Source organism: Ambystoma mexicanum, chromosome 1p (genome assembly GCF_040938575.1).
Source record: "Ambystoma mexicanum isolate Mex_15411 chromosome 1p, UKY_AmexF1_1, whole genome shotgun sequence".
Classification (NCBI taxonomy): Eukaryota; Metazoa; Chordata; class Amphibia; order Caudata; family Ambystomatidae; genus Ambystoma; species Ambystoma mexicanum.
In genome coordinates this window covers 386,228,240-386,249,758 of record NC_090921.1, presented here as the reverse complement: position 1 = coordinate 386,249,758, position 21,519 = coordinate 386,228,240, and the positions used below count along the sequence as shown (strand labels likewise).

General features: G+C 44.3%; 1 protein-coding gene across 4 annotated transcripts in view; it reads left to right on the top strand.

Annotated features, from left to right (window-relative positions):
* ARMC6 (armadillo repeat containing 6) overlaps positions 1–21,519 on the top strand; it is an 817,534-nt gene that overhangs the window by 438,685 nt on the left and 357,330 nt on the right. For all 4 annotated transcript variants that reach the window (XM_069649134.1, XM_069649136.1, XM_069649137.1 and 1 more), the window contains one exon: positions 1,678–2,248. In XM_069649134.1, coding sequence (XP_069505235.1) covers positions 1,678–2,248 — 571 coding nt within the window. The remainder of the gene's footprint in view (positions 1–1,677; positions 2,249–21,519) is intronic.

The following is a 21,519-nucleotide window of genomic DNA, read 5'->3' as shown; positions in this document are numbered from 1 at the left end:
CTGGTCCACTGGTGTTCTCGGACCTGGCACCTGAATAGTTTTCTACCCCAATCCTTCAGTCATGTATGTTTTTTTTTTTCATTCAGGTATCCAGGCAAATCTTGTATTGGCTTTCCTATCCTCGATCTTCTGAGGCTTGCAAAAGCCATTAATATATCGGACCTGATATGTTTCCCTTCACTCCAAAGGAACAATGTTAGCTCAGGAACTTGCAAACGGGTTCTAACACTTGGGTACCCACTAAGGCATCCGTTAGGATTGAGCAAGTTGAAACCATTAGGTTATTATGCCACCAACCAATGGGAACACATCTAATTGTGTACAAAGTTTTCGAACAGGGAACTGGGTGTTGTAAAGATACCATGATCCACAGAGGGCAAAGACCGCTTAGGAGCAAAAGCGCATGTCACACGTGTGGCCATGGATTTGGACATATTTGGGAAATGGGTGGGTAAACCACTCTGGAAAAGGTCTAAAGTACAGGGCTTGTTGCCAGAGGTAGAGTTTAGGGTTCACCCTTGCAACGTCATTTTTAGTTCCATGCCAGGTTAGGCAATCCTAAATCAGTCTTTCCCATCCATTCCTATAACAGACCGACTTTTGATTGAGCTGATACCGACCAAAGGGTCCAATGTGGTATTGACTGGTTTCATACCCGTGTGTATCTGCGCTGGATCCGTGACTGATGGTCACATATGAATGATTCCAATAAATCAAGGGTCAGGACACTTGAATGTATATTTAATCTTGATTTAATCAGAGATCACTTGAGGAAAGCCAACATGTGTTTCGAATGTAGGTCTTTATCAAGGCAGCTTATAAGGGTAGATGAGGTCCTTAATTGGGGGGTGCTGATTAGAGACTGTTGAGCCTAGGGGGCTGTAGGAACAAAATGCATGGTCCACAGTGATCTTTCAATCTTTTGATGATCTGTCACGGATCCAGCGTTGATACACACAGGGTTTCTGCCATCTTTCTTTCCTCTATATATGGGAATCTGCAAGCTTGTTCCTTTGCAACCCAACCCTGTAAACAGGCAGCAGAAAAATGTGGCACACAAGAGAACCAACCGAGGGCAGGGGCCCACCTTTCCTATAAGCTTGCAAACCCCCTACTATATGGTTTCATACCCGTCCATATGCATATAGTGCATCTTTAACCACTATGCTCCCTCCTATGAGTTTCCCTTGACTGTTCAGACTGGAACCGGGAAAGCTGGGTGGGATACCATGTTTCTTAGCTGTTATATCACTTCCTCTCTCCCTCTGCACACAGTGCAGTGTGATAGATTGCATCCAACAGTCGCAGTAAATGGGGCAAGCCTGGTTTTACCACATGGTGTATGTTGGGGCATTGAGAAGCCCACAAATGGCCTGTTCTATTGATGTGGTAATGGGAGTGAAGACACTCCAAGTCTGGATTGTCGTTAAAAAGAATTGATCTGCACAAATTTAGCATGTTAGTGCTATATAGAACAGTAAATCAAACTTCATGAATATAGATTAATTTTAACATTGCCTTTGTGTGTCCAAATCGAACTGGTTTCATGAAGGGGGATGGGCTTTAACCTTACATCAAACAGTTGGGCCATCTGTTCATTGGGTTTAGGAAATGTATACTTTTAATTGTTGACATTGTTCCCAATAAAACCCTGTGCCGTCTTCTCTTTTCTTTCAGACCCTGGAGGTCCTGAAGAAGTCTTTGAATTCTGAAGATCTTGATGAAGTGGGTGAAAATCTGCTGCGCTTCAGTGAATATTGCCGGCAGGGCCTAGCGCACCGTTGTCTGGCCGCAGAGAAAAATGCATACCCAGTCGTGCTCTCAGCCTGGAAGCTGGCACCGGGAGATCGGGACTTCACATTGAAAGCACTGTGCGCCCTCTCCGCATTAACTGAGGGGCAGCCTGACTTGCTAGAGTCAGTGTGTCAGAAGCTGCTGGTTTCCACACTCCGTGATAATGCCCATGACGCTGAAATGACTTTGCTAGGTATTCGGCTAGTTCGACATGTCTCCTTGAAGCACGAAAATAACCGTCAAAGCCTTGTAAAGGCTGGGATCCTTCCCTTGCTGACCGGAGCACTGGTACAGCACATCACTGAGGCAGATGTGGTCAGGGAAGCCGCATCTGCACTGAGGATCATGACATTCGACGATGACATCCGTGTTCCCTTTGGCAATGCGCATGACCATGCCAAGATGATTGTGGCAGAGAATAATGGGTTGAAAGTCATCATTGATGCTGCAAAAGGTAAATCCATGTACATAACCTGTTATCCGTTGTATAGAGGGTTATGGGTACCTTAAAAAGTTTGGGGAGGAGAGCAGAAAAAAGGTTATGTTCTGAAAGGAATATATTTTAACACCTGATGTAACAAAACAGAAAGGCACACATCCCAGTACTAATACTTTTATTATGGAAGTTGAGGTTTGCCTTGCTTGCATTAGTATGGTTCTAAGCAAACACAAAACGGATAGCTACCCAAATAATTGAAGGGTGAAATAGCACATTGGAAACCTTTTAGGTCTGTAAGTTATTTGAGTTTTTTAATTCCACCAAGCGCGTACACAATTTTATTATTTGCTGCGTGTTGTTTGTATCCCTAGCCTATCATAACTTCCATTAGTAAACCTCAGCCCGAAAACACTTGCATAGCCCAATACCATTGCTCCAGACTGGGATATGCTTTGAGGAAACACCAAAAGGTAACAAATCTGAGAATATAAACCCAAATGCTAGTCTATCCCTCCCAAAATACACTCGGGTTAACTGACCTGTCTGTTGAGAGGATTGCCAATCACCCATTAAAGGAGGGGTGTTCAAATCATGCTATTGCACCACCTATCTATATATTTATTTATGTCAGTGTTTCTTAAATTACACTTTCTGAAATTAATATCTGCAAACCACGTCGGTCTCCAACCGTCATCTTGTGTTGATCTAATCTGCTGTGCCCTTGATGTGACAGCAACTGCGAACACCATGCAATGCCCCTTGTCATGATGTAAGGGCATGACAGAGAAAAACATCCTTTGTGCGGAATGCATTTACGCATCTCCATGGAAATGCGCAAGACGTATCTGTGTTTTATAAATATCATCAAACTTTTTCTCCATCCCATTATTCTTGTTTGTCCTTGCATGGTGTTCGCAAGAATGTAATTTTTTATGAAATGCTTTGAGAAGTCTCGAGAGAGATCATGGTGATCCGTTGTACTCCCAGTTTTAGATAATTGAGATTAAAACAGTATCTTTTGCTAACTACCTGAGTTGTTTCTATTGTTGATGTTTGAGTAAACCCTGCATCCACCGTCCATCTCCAAGGTAATGCTAACCCTTTTTAAAGGGCTGCGAGTAACCCCAGTTCACGTGGTAGCAGAGATTTGGTGGTTAGATATATCCATCGAGAAAAGTAAGCTTTGGGGTCCTGGCAATATCGCACGACCTCTGCCATTTGGCTGAAAGGACGTGAAGCTCCCTGTAGATAGCGGTTTTAAAGTAAAGTAAGACTTGTACAAGCTAGGATAAGACGGGTTCCCGGTTTCCACGAAAACCCCTCCCCGCATTTACAGGAAGCTGAACGAACAGAAGGTTGGAAGGGGCTACCGAAGAGGCGTGCAATCCCGAGAATCGCAAGTTGAAAAAACACGAATGGTGAGAAAAAATTGAGCAAGGTGGCAAAGGAGTGAATGGGCAGTGGGTAAAGAGAACAATAAGGGAAAAATAAGTAACGGAGGGAGGTAGGGATGATGTAACTTGAGGAACGATGAGCGTTAGAAATGAGTGACAAAATTTACTTGAGGGGAGGCCAAGCAATTTAAGAAGTTACCGTGAAGAGGAGCCACAATAAAGAATATGCCCAGTGCCTGCGTTTTAAAGAACGTAACAGAAGGAATAATACCTAAAATCCCTTAGCGGATGACGTAGGCGACTGGTTCGATTAAAGACAAACCTAAGGCAGTCTATTCACACTCCGTAGGGGTATTTTTAGGGGTGAAATGAGTCTTAAGAGAGAAGACAGAAATGCATGTGGCTGGCCGAGTATGTCTGTCTGTTTTTTGTGATTGTGTAATGATGATGAAATGGTAGATGAAGTCGATAAAAATAAAGAGGAGAAACGGGAGAGTTTGAGGAAGTAAGCGTGTATTTAAAAAATGAATTTGTATGAATGTTTTTAGCAGATTAAAGTAAAAAATGTGATGGAAGGTTTGGAGCCTGCGACAATGGTGCACGCTCATATTATGTTGGTTTCCATTGAATAAGTAATGTTGACTTTTGCAAAGAGTAAATGGTGAGTATGGACAGTCAAAGAGTGACGTGTCAAACATGGAGGATATTACTCTGCTTATACATTGCTGTAACATACACCTAAGCGTAGATAGTACACCGAGGAATGAGGTAAAGGAACCGGAGACAAAAAATGCGTACCATAACTACAAAAGGGATAGCCATTGAAGGCAGTTCTGCAGTGCATGACGGCATATTTGCATGATTCATATGCAAGAAAAAAGTTAGACAAGGGACTAGCGAGCTAGCGCCTTTAAAATATATATCCAGAGGAAAAAGATGAGTCTCCTCCTAGCAATCAAATATTTAATGTATACACAGAGGGGGGGTGAGGAGCCTTCTGCTCCATCCGCCACGCCTGAAGTAGACGGCGATAGTTAGAAAGATGAAGGGCTGTACCCATTAAGGGAGCTCAAGGGAGAAACAGGATATAGTAACCCGGCATATGAGTCGTCTGCGCAAAGCAGCGACAAGGGCCCTGAAAAACATACTGAGAGAAAGATATGGTCTCTAAGGTCCCAAGAGACAAGGAGAGATGCGACGACAAAGGAGCGATAGCTGAGAATATCTTTAGATATAGGACGGGATAGAAAAGGGATAGTAAGAAGGAAAAAGACAAAACTGATGGGCTAGCGCATATACAGAATGAATGAATTGGTGGTAAGAGTTTGCACAGACTCAATGGTAAGAGCATTGAGGACCTGAGAGCACACAGCACGGATTGTATGGAAAAGGAAATAATGAATCCTAAATCCAGCCGTGACAAAGGAAAGTGTAGAAAAGCTCTTCCCAATACATGAGTTGATAAAGATCCATCCAGAGAAAATTTGGAGGATGAGGCAGACTCGAAAAGCATTGGGGACACGATTGATAAAGTCTATCATGATCCAAAACTTAAGGAAGTCCTGCAGCAGAGATGAAAATTATTGATTCAATAGTACGCGGCTATATGGCATGAAGAAAGCCTTGCGCAGTGTAGAACCTAAGAAGCTGTCTTTTTAATAGACTGACTGACTAGAGATGATGAAACGAATGGTTATACATGATGATAATAGAATATGGAAAAGGGAAGAGAGAACATACTTATGAGGAGCGAGGTAATACATGTAGTCTTGAAGAATGCTTTTAAGAAGTAAGAAAGTAGGGCAGTCGGATTTAGACCTCTCAGTATTTCGGGCGTCAAACTTAGTGACACAGCTAAATCAATTTTAAAATAGTAGTCCCACGGTCAGAGCGGGGGAGGGACTCGCCATTATATGTGGGCAGGATAAGGCCATTGCCAGACAGAAGGCAATGTAGGACCATTGTCCCTGCCAAGAGCAGGCAAACGATAGGTGATGAATGTGAGCTTTTGGGATTTTCCTAGTTCTTTTGTTAAAGAAAGGGGAACAGGTCAGGCCAATAGCAATCAGCAAATATATCACGGGTGAATAAACAGTTGACCAAGGTAAAAATTGGATTTATACCATGGGAAAAAGGAAACTTTCTAAGTAGGAACTTCCAGAATGATTAAGGAAACTCATGCAGCACTCGAGGTACGAAGAAAAGGCAAATGAAGACCTCCGCCTGTAGGGTGGACATGTGGTATGACAGAACACTTCTTTGATATATGAAGAGGTAGAGGATTCATGCAGAATAGTCAATAAAAAAAAGAAAAAGGGGGTATTGAAAAACCCGCCTGTGTATTGGCAGTAGAATGAACCTGAGTTTGTTCAGAATCAGAAGGTGCAACAGACAAGCGCCGAGAGTGCAGCAGCATTTTCAGACTTTGTAGTCACTTATATTACTCGGTATTAGGCAGGAAAAAATACAAACACGGGGTGTAACATGCCCATGTATATGAGAGAGATGTATGGGTTATTTTTGTTGTATTTAAGACAGACATAGGTTCATATATTGGGGTAAGATTAAATGACAATTAAGTATGACGATAATTATTTTTTAATAGATAAAGGCACAGAATGTTTTTTTAATTAGGAATGCATTGTTTAAATGAGAATGAATGTAGTATGGTATGTATAATAAGGATGGCCATATAAGTAGAATTAAAAAGGTTTATTATAAAAAGTATATATTGTTTTTTGCATATTTTAAAAGGATTTTAGATCCAGTAGTATGGGGTCACGTTCAGTATGAACAATTTCTGACGATCGCCACCTTCTTCATTAGGAGGGCTGTCAGTGCAGTAATGGGATGTTTCATGACGTTAGTTATTGAATCTGTATTATTCACCATGAAGGAAGAGCCTAAAGACATGTTGACATCTCAGAAGGCTCTGCTTATGGGTTGGTCATATTGAATCGACCGATTTAAAAGGATCGGGTATAGAGTAATTAACCCTGCCGTGGTTGTATTGAAATCTCCGGCAGAGGTTGAGCACGCATATGATTGGGATGGGAGCTTTATCCCAAAGGTTAAGGGAAATGCATTGATAGCTGGGGAGACTCTTTTTAACGAGTCGATTAGAATTGATAAATGGGTAAAGATATAGGGGATCCGCTGTGGTAAAGCACACGGCCAACAAAGAGTTTGAAGTGGTGTCAAGTGCATGACTACTGTCTTACTTTTCGGCATAGGCTGCAGAATTAGTGGCGCTGGTTGTCATGCTCGAAGTATACAGACCAGGAAGTAACGGTGTACAGTGACTCCGCCTTTGTGACGTCCACGGTGCACGTAGGGTTAGCACGTTGGAAGAAAGGGAAGGGCTACCTCTAAGAGGGTGGCTCTCTTCTTATTGGACAGTCCCCTTAGAGCACTACAACTCCCAATAGCCATTGCAGTGTAACATGCGCAGTTCACACTAAACAGGTAGATTTTAGTTCATGTGTAAATTAGAAAAACAGAGGAGAAAGGGTATATGTTGTATGTATAGAAGTTGGTATGTTAGGTGAAATATTTAAAAGTGGATGGAAGTATGATGATGTTGAGTAGGTTGAATATTTGTGATAAAAATATTTAAAATTGTAATAAAAAAAGGACTTGTGGAGAAACACCTCAAGATAAGAAAAACTTGTGGACGCGGAGAGGATGGTTCTTTAAACCCCTCTCAGGCATTGTGGCGACGAGACAGTACTGGTAATCCAGTGATCCCTGTTGCCTTATTAAGGGCGGCGTTGGAATAGCTACACTACCATGTGCACGTCATTGGAAAAAACCTCACCACCACGAGTGTGAAGAATTTGTTTGGGTTTTGCATATAGTAGAATAGGTTGCATTTTGTATAGTAAAACGTTTAGTGAGTAAAACGATTATTATTGGGCACACATTATGCACAATGAGACAGACTTAATGATTCCTTTAGCACTTGCATATAGACTTGGATATATGATCAATAAGGATATGTACTTTTGAGGTGAATTAAGTCACTGTAGCTAAGACTCATAGCACAAAAAGCTTCCTAGATGGAGAATATGAGGGTTAATAAGAGTCCTATTTTAACCTAATTTTGTGTCAAAGAAAAAGTCTATGGATACAAAACATTGTTGCTTAGAAAAGGCACAGGTTTTCATGGACAGGTCACCAGCGGGTGAATAAGGTCTATAAGAAGACTTAATAGCTTTTGTAAAGAAGAGAATGGAGAAAATAAATAGATCCTGAAGAACGGATGGTTATATTGCTTATCACCGGCATTACATGCTTTAAGAAATAGGACAGATTTAAGAAAACCATCTTGTTTCACACAAGAAGCGACAAAGAGGAGAATGAGGATATTTCTCACAACTCTATATAGGATTAGGAGTGATGCCTAGGAAACAGGCGAATTGCTAGGAAAGGAGCTATGTGTGTCTTTTACGTGTATCACTTCAAGTATCTCTGTCATTTTAGTTCCACTCAAGCGACAAGGATGTGGGGCAGCACAGAACACAGAAGGAGTTGTTGCAACAACCAGAGATGCAGATTTTCATGTTTTCAAAATTGTTCCTGGAAATCAGATCATGGACTCTCAAACTTGGCTGAAAAAGGTGGCACAATCGTTCTGGTAGCCCCTTTATAGTGAAAGACAGTATACCGTCTGCAGTCACGGTGTAAGGCAGACGTGCTTGGACATTCCTTGCTAAAATGTAAAGATCCAGGTTGAAGAATCCACAGCACACCCACACCCATCGGAAGCAAGCATCAGACAAGCATTGGGGGTTAACCACAGCACATGCAGAATAAGTCTATGGTGAGAAAGAAGGATGCAGAAGCAGCCAAGTAAAGGCAAAGAGTTTATTGAACTGTGGCTTATTTCGAGATGCTCTTGAAAATAGTTAAGGGAAGATATTAGTTCTTGAGCCACAGGAGCTTGTTGACATTGGACTGATGCACACTTAAGCCTTGAATAAGCAGAAGAGTATGCCAGATTTGGAATTCTTGTTCGACAATTGGAAAAGAGAGCCATATTCCGATTCCTTTGTTACTGACTTTCTCTTTGGAGGTGCCTATGGTGATGCCCAATGAAAGTGTTACACAGATCATTCTTGCTTTTTTCCAGTTGTGTTGCGCGCATACACTGCGCTGGTGGGGAGAATTACTGGCATTCCAATTTTCCTGCAAGACCCTAAGAATGGCCCATTCGAATGGATTATGTCATCCAACGTATTCCACATCTTTGACGTGTAATGTCCACAGTTGTGCACTTCGGAAATTTTTTTGGCAGAGCGCGTCCTGTGTCGATGACGTTGGGTCGATGTCCCTCCAAGGCCTCCGTCTAGGGCGACGTCACCGGATGTTATAAATAGGATGCGCGGCGCCCGTAGCCTCAGTTCCGTTTTTTCCGCAAACGTGTTTGCTTCGAGAACTCGGCACGCCTTGTGTGTTTCATCGTTGATGTCTTTTTCTTCGACCCCTCCAACTCTGCGGTCTGGTTTCAAGAGCTGCCGGGACTGCAAGTCGAAAATCTCAATCACCGACCCGCATCACATTTGTTTGTGGTGCTTGGGCGAGAGTCGCGACACCGACGACTGTTCGAAATGCCAGTTGCTGACTGCCAAGTCCTTGCGGGAGCGTAAGGGGAAGCTCCAATTAGGTAGGGGTTCTATGCTCAGTAAGTCACGTGCTTCTAAGTCGAAAACCAAAGGGGTGTCCACCGACTATTCGACGGGCGACTCTCTGCGTCGGGAGGAGGCCCGGGGTTCTCGGTCCCGGAGTTGTTCCCGCCATTCTTCTCGTTGCAGCGTTCTCAGAAGCGCCATCACCGGTCGCCTTCCCAGCCGTCCTCGGAGGATGGTACTGCGAGGAAAGTGGCATGCCCGACGAAGTCCTCGACTCCGGAGGAATGGGCTGCCTTTAAGGAGTAGATGTTGGCGATATTTCAATCGCAGGGCATGGTTCTAATGAAGCCGGCAAGGAACGGTCTCGTACCGTGGTTCGCACGCCTTCGGGCTAGAGTCCGCAACGCAACTCGCATTCGGGCAAGGCTTCGGATAGTCGCAAGAGACGTGCTTCCAGGTCTCGGTCCTCGTCTCCAGTGAGACCGGTGCAAACTCCTAAGGGCTCGAAGCCGGCGTCGACTCGTTCGGCGCCGTGTCTGTCCGACTCGGAGGTTGACGCTTTGCCGTCTTATCAGCCCACGGCACCGTCAGCACCAGTGTCGATGCCGAAGCCTTCGACGCTCGCAACGCCTTCGGGTATTTTTGACCACAGTTTGCCATTGGAGTACCCTGATTTGGTGGATCCATCAAGGAAGGCTACGACGAAGTCTGTGAGGTCTGTTTGGACTCCAGGCCCACCTCTGTCCCCATGCCAGGGTTTCAACACCTTCTGGACGACATATATATGAAGAGGAAGAATGGTTTGAATTTGACGACCCTGTTGAGCAGGATGTGGCTCCTGTCTTTTCTGGAGACAGTCAATTGGAGGAGTTGAGGCACACCCTTCATGATGCCAGTGGGTTGAACACTTCTCCGGAAGTGGAATTTGGCAGGCCTGAGCCGGGGTTCATGCTAAGTCTTCGTACAGGCGGCTCATGGCTAGGGTCTCTGAGTATCTGGGCTGGTCCCAGTCCTCCTGAAGACATTGTGCAGGACGATCTAACGGACATTTTAAATCAAGGTCCGTCCTCTGACCCGGTGTTATCGTTTCATCTCACCTTACAGAAAAGGGTGGCAGTTTCTTGGCAGTTACCGGAATCTCTTCCGGCTGTTAATAAATCATTGACAAAAAAGTACTGCCCTTCTGTTAGCGACCCAGCTATTTGTCCACTCACCCCACTCCCTAGAGTTTGGTGGTTCAGGCGGCTTGGCCACCTCGAGGCAGGCGGCGTACCCTACCAACCTTCCTGATGGGGACGACAAACGCTTCGACGGTTGGCCTCGGAAGTTATTTTCTGCGGGGAACATGGCATTGAAATCCGCCAACTCCACTTGTGCCTTAGCAAGGTTCTCACACACTCTGTGGAATTGTCTTTCTTTAGCGGCTGAGTATATTCCTGAGGGGGAAGAAAGGGATGGGTTCCTTGCTCTCGTGCAAGACTGCAAGGATGCCTTCTGCGAATCCCTTCAGTTGGGTTTGGATACGGCCGACAGTGTTAGCCGGTCCATGGCTGTGAGCACTGTTCTAAGCAGATTTGCGTGGTTGCGGAAGTCTGGTTTTGCTCCGGATGTGCAAGCTTGTCTTCCCAACATGCCCTTTGATGGTGCACATTTGTTTGGCAACAAGGCTGACAAAAGCCTTGAGAGGTTGCAGACCTCGAAAGCTGCGGCAAAATCTTTAAGCGCAGCTGTGCGTCAACCTCTGCCTTTTCGTCCTAGGTGACAGCAGTGGAGGGGAGGTTCTTTTCATTACTACTCCTCCTTTGCTAGAACGAGAGGGGCCGCCAGTCAAAGGGACCAGCGAAAAAGTACCTGTGGTGGTCTGGGGGAATAGAGGTGCCAAAGCCGCTCAGGCAGCTGCCTCTTTGCCTTCAGGCACTGCCGCAGCCGCCACAAAACAGTCATGAGGCCATGTGCCATGGTTCGCCGGTTGGGGGCAGGGTAGCTCAGCATCTCGAAGAGTGGCGAGTCATTACTTCGGATCCATGGGTTCTGGACACGATAGCCCACGGCTACTGCCTTCCCTTCCTTCAGCGGCCTCATGACAATCCACCGGGGAAACTCTCTTTGAAGCTTCCAGATCCGCTCCTTGTGCAGGAAATCTTAACCCTGCTGTGGAAAGGCGCCATAGAACTGGTGCCTGTAGCGGAGAGGAACAAGGGATGGTATTCCCCTTATTTTTTTATCTCAAAGAAAGACGGGGGATTGAGACCCATCCTGGACTTGCGTTGGTTGAACAAACTTCTCAGGAAGGACAAGTTCAAGGTGGTTACTCTTTCTCAAGTCCTCCATGCCCTTCAACTTCAGGATTGGTTGGTGTCTCTGGACCTACAGGATGCTTACCTTCATGTGCCGATTCATCCCAAGCACAAAGTACCTAAGGTTTGCGGCTGGAGATACGCACTTCCAGTTTCGGGTCCTGCCGTTCGGATTGACCTCCGCCCGAGGGTCTTCACCAAGCTAATGGTGGTGGCGGCAACGTACGTCAGGCGAGGGGGGATTTATGTCTACCCCTACCTGGACAACTGGCTGATCCGGGCGCGCTCTCCCGAGGAAGCATTGGATCACCTAGGTCTCACCTGCTGCTCCCTCCACAAGCTGGACTTCTCCCTCAATTTCAAGAAGTCGCATCTGACACCTTCCCAACAGCTCCAGTACATCGGGCTGTGTTAGACACGTCTTTGGGGGAAGTGCTCACCTCCCAAGGTGAGGGCTCATCACATTGTGCAGATGGTGGACAAGTTTCAACATGCGCAGAGTCTCCCGGCTTTCAAATTCTTAAGGTTGCTCAGCCTCATGGCATCCTGCACTTTTCTGGTGCCAGAGGCCCGGCTGAGGATGAGATCCCTGCAATGGGTCCTCAGGATGCAGTGGTCACAGTTCTCAGGCAAGATGTCGGATCCCGTTCAAATTCCACTCTCGGTCTCCCAGGATCTTCTGTGGTTGGCCAACGAGGGGAACCTGATGAAGGGGGAGCCGTTTTGGCAACCATGGCTGGAGGTGACTGTAGTGACGGATGCTTCCCTCACAGGATGGGTCGCTCATGCAAACGACTTGACCGCCAGCGGTCGTTGGTCTCCGGAGTCCATACTCCACATCAACCTGTTTGAGCTGAGGGCCATCAGGCTGGCCCTGAAGGCTTTTCTGCCGTCTGCGGGGGAAAAGTGTCCTGATCATGACGGACAACACAGTGGTCATGCATTACCTCAACAAAAAAGGGGGGTAGGGTCACTCCCGTTGTGTAGAGAGGCAATGCAGCTCTGGTTCTGGGCCATCCAGCAGGGAATTTCGGTCTCGGCAGTTCATCTGGCCGGAGACGAAAATGTGGGGGTGGACGCTCTGAGCAGGTAGAGCACGATCTCTCACGAGTGGGTCTCTTCGCCACCAGTGTCAACCGGATGTGCGAGATAATCTGCTCAAGGGAGTTTCCTCCAAGAGGAGCCTTAGGAGACGCGTTGGGAGTGTATTGGTCATTCCCGCTGCTGTACACGTTTCCTCCAGTCCCTGTCATTCCTCAAGTGTTGCAGAGGTTAAGGAGGTTCGGTTCCCACATGATCCTCATTGCTCCGATTGGGCCACGAGAGCGTGGTACCCGGACCTTCTAGAAATGTCCATCTGCCCTCCATGCTGTCTTCCCTACCGAGAGGATCTGCTCTTGCGCGAGGGTGAGGGCTGCAGGGGGGCGGGATGGTCATGTTCTCCATCCAGAGGTCAAGACTCTCAACCTTCACGCTTGGTATCTGAAAGGTTGAGGTATAAGGATTGGGACCTCTCGGATGACGTTATGGAGGTGTTGCTTTCGGCCAGGTGGCCTGCAACAAAATTCCTGTACCGTTGGCGTAAGTTCGGCGACTGGTGCAGAGGGCACAATGTTGATACTTTTCAGTGCTCCATTTGTATGGTTTTGTCTTTCTTACTTTCATTGGCCCACAGAGGCCTTCAAGTGGGTACCATTAAGGGTTACCTGGCGGCGCTGTCTATCTTTTAGCGCTTGTCTGAAAAATGTTCTTTCTTTAGGATTCCTTTTGAAGGACCCTCCTGAGGGGCTGTTAGCTCATTCCATTAGGGGCGTGGCTACTTCCACCGCTCTCCAGCGGGGTGTTCCTGTTAGGAATATTTGTGATGGCGCTACATGGGCTTTGCTCCACACCTTTGTTAAACATTACTTCCTGGATACCATCCATGGTCAGGGTATGGCCTTTGGTAAGGCGGTTCTTTATTCCGCCATCTGATTGGGTACTCTAAATTCTTTTCCCTCCTCCATTTTCTGGTACTGTTTAGGGAGTCTGTCAAAGATGTTGAATACGTTGGAGGACACAATCCATTCGAAGAACAAGTTACTTACCAACTGGTAACGTTCTTTCGACTGGATGTTCCTCCAACGTATTCCACATCGCCCTCCCAGCCTGCCCCTCTAGAGAATTTCATTTGCGATTGCAGCTTACGTTTCTGCAAGGCTATTTGCAGTCAAGCAGGCATGAGACTGGTGCCACACGTTCTGACGAAAAAACTTAAACTGAGGCTACGGGCGCTGTGTGTCCTATTTTATAACATCCGGTGACGTCGCCCTCGACAGAGGCTTTCGAGGGACATCGACACAACGTCATCGACGCAGGACGCCCTCTGCCGAAAAAGTTTTCGAAGTACACAGCTGTGGACATTACATGTCAAAGATGTGGAATACGTTGGAGGAACATCCAGTCGAAAGAACGTTACCACTTGGTAAGTAACTTGTTTGTTGTGAGAAGATTGCTTATAGTTATCACTGAACACATTCTTCAGCTTCCTGAGTACAGTGGGGAAAGCACAGATGCCCCTGTCACCAGATAATACACATAGAGTGGTCAGCCTAGTTTTCTATTACTTGGTTGAAGAATGTCCACATCTTGTAGGGAGACAAACGGATGTCAGAACTTTCCTTAGAGAACCGAGAAATAATGCATAGCTCAATCGAATATTGAGAGACATCATACACCAAGTGAATGAGTACTCCAAGAGAACCTCGAGGACAGAGTGAAACTTCCAAGGAAGAAGATCAAGAAAGATTTTCTGAATAAGGAGCTTTTGTTTCATGCTGAAAGGAAAATCTTCATGTCATCGGGTCTAAGGCAGATTTGTGGTTTCGATTGGGAGTTGGTATGTGTCATTGAACTGATTTAATCAGCTGAAGTAGACTAAGAACATCCTGAGTGAAACTTTTTGAAGAATAGATCCAGAGCTTACTTGCTGTAATCTTCTACTTCTTGCTGGAGAGGCATCCACATTTCGTCTGGCGAAAGGATGATTCTTTTCTATACATCGGGAACCCTGTTAATCGTCCAGAGATCAGCTAGCTGCTTGAAGAACTTATAGAGCAAATTAAGATATTACCAGACTGTTGCCCCATTAAAGTTACTTTTTTCCTTCCTTAAATAAAGTATGGGCAGCACCAGTAGCAAATTCATCATGGGAGATCGAGAGACGCCCACGTTGTGCACGAAGTTCGTGGTGCAAGTTTTCGTACATGTTATCTATGCCTGCATTATGTTAATAGTGGTATTGCTCTCACTTACAATACGCACTGCAATTTTTGTAGAGGTGCATGAAGCAAAAATTCCTGTGTATCCTCCTGTGTGCAAGAAGTGTGCAAGAAGTGTGCAAGAAGTGTACAAATGTGGCAACTACTAGGCAGCCGAAACCTAAGGTTATTGTCCCTGTACTAGATAAACCTGAGTTACCTGTTGGAGAGGTCATGTATGGAGATTATAGGGCAGACTCTATGGCCCTCTCATGCTGCTGCTAGGAAATGGCATCGAAGCAGAGAAAGGCTTCTAGAACTTTGTCCTACACTGATAGCACATGTTAATACATCTAGTGCACGGATTAATGTTTCTATGATTGGACCAGTAAGAAGAACACATGCTGACATACTATCTAGTGCACGGATTAATGTTTCTATGATTGGACCAGTAAGAAGAACACATGCTGACATACTTCCTGCCATGATTACAAAGGCAAATTAGAGAAAAATGAGGCCCAAAAGACTAGGGAGAATGATCATGAGTTAAATGATTACCTGGACAGTACAGCACATTTGGGGAATTATCTATGGTATCAGCACATGAAAGAAGTGGGAAGGAGGAATGCTTTGTATGTGCACTCCTGCCGTATAGCATGGGGATGTCTAAAATCTTCATAGCTGTTGAAATAGACATCCACACAGCACATTGTGTTTCGCATGTACCACTTTGCAGACCAAGAGGCCAGTTCATGGGTCGAGATGCCTATCTCAAATGGGCAACTGAAAGGACAGAACCGCATGAAGATGACTATATACAAGATACGAAGACAAGAAATAAGGCACAAACGAATAACCTTGTGATCAGATAAGGAAAATCTGGAGTGGAAGGAGCAGAAATCAGACAGAGGTTTCAGGGAAATCTGCAGAAGAAATTCGTAGATGGAAGAACAGAGGCAGAGTTGAGGATAAGTGCCATCACCTGATGGATGGGAAGACTGAGTGGTAATCTGCAGAGCATTGGTGGTCATTGGTTGTTATCAACCAACCATTGACATAGTGCAGAATGGATGCAAGCCTTTATGGCCAAGACTCGCTAAACTATTGACCTGGTCCGAAGACAGAGGAGGACCCTTGCAGATTGTACCGCTGGAGAGTTCAAAGTTGTGCTTCAGAAACAATGGCACAAGAAAAGTTGGAGAGAATCAGAACTGTGGTCGAATCTTTGATGTACCAGGAATGAAACTTGGGACAGCAGTAATTATGGATGATTATTGGGCTTGTGGATCCAAAGCATATATGAAGCTGCCCAAAGATTGGGGAGGAATATGCACCTTGGTGAATGCTCATGTTCCTGCGTTGATTACTAAAAATTACCTGAATATTGACAGTTTCCCAAAAGCAGATGCTCATCTGAGGAAGGAGATCTGTAGAGCTGATGTATCGACTAAAGAGGGAACATTATTTTTCTGCTAAACCAATAGAAGCTTTTGACTCTATCCCATATGAACACACTGTTCAGTCAGACTTCATCAGTGTTCACATTAATTTTCATGCCGACAATCCAGGTTGGAGCAAATACTAAATGGTTACAGATAACCAGATGGGAGTTACTGCAGACTATCAACACAACCATAAAGGGATTCAATGCTATCAAGGAGGAGCTGGGAGCCATAAAACTGATGAATCTTCAGAACAGATATGTCCTGGACATGATTACAGCTATGGATGGAGGTGTTTGTGCACAAATTGGAGAATCATGTTGCACATTCAGACGTTCTCACAATGACGAGAAGGACACCTTGACTGAGGCTATAAACAAAACTACACATCCAGATTATAGACGAAGTGGAAGGCATTGCTGATGACGGCACTTTTTTCTTGGGTTCCACAATGTATGGCCGACCTGTTCAAGTTTCTTGGAGTCCTGATCATGTTAATGTTTGCTGGGATTCTGTGTGATCAAGATAATAATCACACAGTGCAGGAAGACAGCAAAGAAAGATATAGGGATGAAGATCATGAATGATGTTGAATCAGGATGGAAGGCCAGTGACTTAACAGATGAGATCAGAGACTTTGTGAAGGCCAGTATCCATGCACCTGAGGGAATGAAGTTTCTATATCCAAAGAAACATAAGAAGTATGTGGGAAGATGTATTTATTGCAGTCCAAGTGGACAGTGCATGCTTATGAATTGGAACACGAATGAGCATGTGAAATCAGCTGGATGCTTGAAGGGAGTCCTAAAGATATGGGTCCCAAAGAAACAGTTCTTCAGAAAAGGATGTTTAGATATGAAGACTGAGGGGAGAATGGTCGCTAAATCGCCCAGAAGGGGGAGTGTAGAGAAGGAGCTAAGTACCCCCACCTCAACCATGTCGCCCACAGCACCTGTATGTTGGATGCCGGAGTGTGAAACATAGGCAGTACCAGTGAAGATACCGATATCTAGGAGAATGTGGGAAGCAAGCTTCCCATTGAGGAAACCATACTTGCATACGAGTCAATGCGATCGTCATCTGAATGAAATTCAGGAAGAAACGGGACGGTTGAATGATGAAGAAGAATGGTGATGTCATCACAAAGCTGATGTATATGGAGAAGAAATGCACAGACTAGAGAATACAGACAATTCTATAAGGCATCACAAAAGTATCGAGATGAATGACATCTTGGGATCAAGATGAAGGAACATATGCTGCAGACATAATGAAGATATCAAGTTATTTCACACGTGTACACATGCAAAGAAATGCAAGCAGATGAAGTGTTCTTAAAGGCTAGCTAAATAGTGAATAGATTGCGGCATGCGCCGACATGATTGGAGTCAGTAAAATATGGATGTTCGCACTACGTACAATAGCAGTGCTGAGCAAAAGAAGGAAGGCTGCTTTTCCCAGTTTCCAAGTGTGGCGAGCCAAGAAGCCAAGGCCATATCAGACTGGGGTGAGCTGACATTGGATACAAATCGTGTGAAAGAACAAAGCTTCTGTTCAGAAGGCATGGACAAAAACAAGAAAACGTCAGAGGTCTGTTAAAGAATAGGATTTTAATACACAGCTCAATTTCGTGGTCTCTGGTCACGTGGGGAGAAGTTGGACGATCATGATGGTCACACCTACACACAAAGGCAGAACGTGCCTTTACTCCCCTGAATTCTCCGGAGCAAAGAACATGTTCAAGGCCGAGTTGAAAGACCTAATTGACTGTGGAAAACTGAGGTGATGATGGATGGATATGCTAATTGTTGGGAAGCTATGGTTAAGACTAGCTTATCTGCACCTGGACGCTCAGATTGCTTGCTGCTAGACGTAGGTTGGGAAGGTACTGACGGAGGTTGGAAAGTAACCAATGATAGAGGACCGCATGATCAAGGGTCCTATATTTGTGTAGCCAATTATACGTTGTATATATATAGTGACATATTTTGGGGAATGGCTTAGTTGCCCCACCTGATGTCAAGAAGCCGATCACATTATTCCACTGCCCTAAACGTGTATGGATCGTATACCTAGAAGATTCTTGTAGAACCTATCACACTCACTATTAGGTTTTTGTAGTTTGCCACGTAGGATGACGTTAGTAATACGCAGGTTAAACGTCACCTATGATGATTTTTTTAGTAGAAGAATGCAATTTTTTATGGAATACTTTGAGAAGTCTCGAGTGAGACCATGATGGGGGATGTCTGTTGATATCCGTTGTACTCCCTGTTTTAGATAATTGAGATTAAAACAGTATCTTTTGCCAACTACCTGAGTTGTTTCTATTATTGATGTTTGAGTAAACCCTGCATCCACCATCCATCTCTAAGGTAACGCTAACCCATCTTAAAGGGCTGGGAGTAACCCCAGTTCACGTGGTAGCAGAGATTTGATGGTTAGATATACCCATCGAGAAAAGTAAGCTTTGGTGTGCCGGTAATATCACACAACCTCTGCCATTCAGCTGAAAGGACGTGAAGCTCCATGTAGATAGCGGTTTTAAAGTAAAGTAAGACTTGTACAAGCTAGGGTAAGACTGGTTCCCTGGTTTCCACGAAAACCCCTCCCGGCGTCTACAGGAAGCTGTTTGAACGAAAGGTTGGAAGAGGCGTGCTGTCCCGTGAATTGGAAGCTGAAAAAACACAAATGGTGAGTAAAAATTGAGCAAGGTGGCAAGAGTGAATCGGCAGTGGGTAAACAAAACGATAAGGGAAAAATAAGTAACGGAGGGAGGTAGGGATGATGTAACTTGAGGAACGATGAGCGTACAAAATTGACTTGAGGGGAGGCCAAGCAATTTAAGAAGTATCGTGAGGAGGAGCCATGATAAAGAATATGCCCAGTGCCTGCATTTTAAAGAATGTAACAGAAGGAATAACACCTAAAATCCCTTAGCGGATGATGTAGGAGACAGGTTCAATTAAAGGCGAGCCTAAGGTGGTCTATTCACACTCCATAGGGGTCATTTTAGGGGTTAATTGAGACTTAAGAGAGAAGACAGAAATGCATGTGGCTGGCCGAGTATGTCCGTTTGTCTGTTTTTTGTGATTGTGTAATGATGACAAAATAGTAGATGAAGTCGATAAACATCAAGAGGAGAAACGCGAGAGTTCGAGGAACTAAGTGTGTATTTAAAACATGAATTTGTATTAATTATGTTTTTTAGCAGATTAAAGTAAAAATGTGATAGAGGGTTTGAAGCCTTCGGCGATGGTGCACGCTCATACTATGTTGTTTTCTATTGAATACAAATACAAAGAAGTAATGTTGACTTTTGCAAAGAGTAAATGGTGAGTATGGACAGCCAAAGAGTGATGTGTCAAACATGGAAGATATTACTCCGCTTATACATTGCTGTAAACATACACCTAAGCGTAGATAGTACACCGAGGAATGAGGTAAATGAACCGCAGAAGAAAAATGTGTATCATAACTACAAAAGGGATAGCCATTGAAGGCAGTTCTGCAGTACATGACATATTTGCATGATGCATATGCAAGAAAAAATGTAGACAAGGATGAATTCAACAACAACATTAGGCATTGGTATCGGTTTACAGACTGTCATTTTAGTATGGCAAGGCACTGAGGATCAATTAGAAGTATTCGGAAACTATCTGAACATTAACAACTTTGGCATAGAACTAACAAGCCATATCAGTGCTTCCAAAATAGAATTCCTGGACCTTACCATCCACGTCTCAAATGGGGAAACTGAACACAGAAACATATCAAAAACCAACAGAAGTTAACTCAGTCCTCCACGCATCCAGCTGCCTCAGAAGAACCGTCATCAGGAATATCCCCAAAGGAGAATTTACCAGGGCAAGAAGAAATTGCAGCAACGATGAAGCCTTCATGAAGGAATGCTACTATTAAACACATTCCAGGACATAGTATACATGAGATCACACATAGAAAAAGCCAGACACACGGCACTCGTCTTAGAAAGACACACGCTACTAGTACTCAAAGTTAGAACAATACAGGATGACAATAATGTAGGATTTGTGACAAGGTTCAACTTGGACAGTGACAAAATTCAAAAAATCCTCAAAACACATTGGCCACTGCTACTACTGGATGAAGACATTAGAAAAGATCTCAAACCCTACCCATCCTTAACATAAAGCAGAGCACCAAAATTGCAATCACTACTAAGTCCATCCTTTATGCCAAAGATTACACAACAACCTTCATATTGGTTGACGCAAGCAAGACCCAAAGGTTTTAGTAAATGAGAAACAAATTCTATGCGCGGATATGTTTTGAAGACCCAAACAATAAAATTCAAAAACCAAATTTTCCTCCTTTCCTCTCTCTCCTTTCCTCTTTTGTGACTGTATAGATTATATTAATCAGGTCACCAATGTAAATTAAATGAAAAACTTATGTTTAATCTACATGAACTACATGCTAAATGTATGTGATCGTAGTATCACTGACACACTATCACAAGTATGCACAGAATGGTTTTACATTTACTTAAATCAGCCTTGATAAAAAGACACGGAGGTCAAAGCAAGTGTCGGCTGACGACCAATCACCTGAATAAGAATAAAGATCTGCACAAACCACCACCAACAAGGATATAAAGAGTAAGAATAATTTACATGTGCAGAGTACCCGGGAACAAACAAGTTCCAATGCTGACATGCGGTGTGGACAACACCTCCCCAACCCAGTATTGAGAGCAGAGTTAATTGCAATGAAAGGCACAAGGGAAACGCAAAGAAGGTGGCTAGAAAGGGATTTGTAAAACGAAACAACGGAACAGAAATATTTGTATCACTGGAATGTGAAGAGAGGCCCACCTAAAGAGGGAATCGAGTTTGGAGATTGGCCCTATTTGTCGGGTGTTCACGCTATGCTTTCATCTCACTTGCCAGACATGTGCTTTACACAACCCACCCCATATCCCTACTGCAAACATAAACATTTGTGAGATATAGATTTAGCCGTCTGTCACTGAACATTGGGATTTAAAACCAACTATTTTAAGAGCATAATTCGGATCTTGGATTTACAGTTGGCACAATAACTCTAAAAACTGAATCATTTATGGAGTAAACCATCTTTAAAAAGAAATCACAATACAGAAGATACAAATTATTTGTCCCAAAATTCATTATTTCATCAGACGTCATTTCTTGGCACTGTGTTGATTTCAGATAAGTTACGTTTAGCGCCTATTTTTTTGTAACGCTCACCTGATTTCCACGGAGGCGCGGGTCTTGGC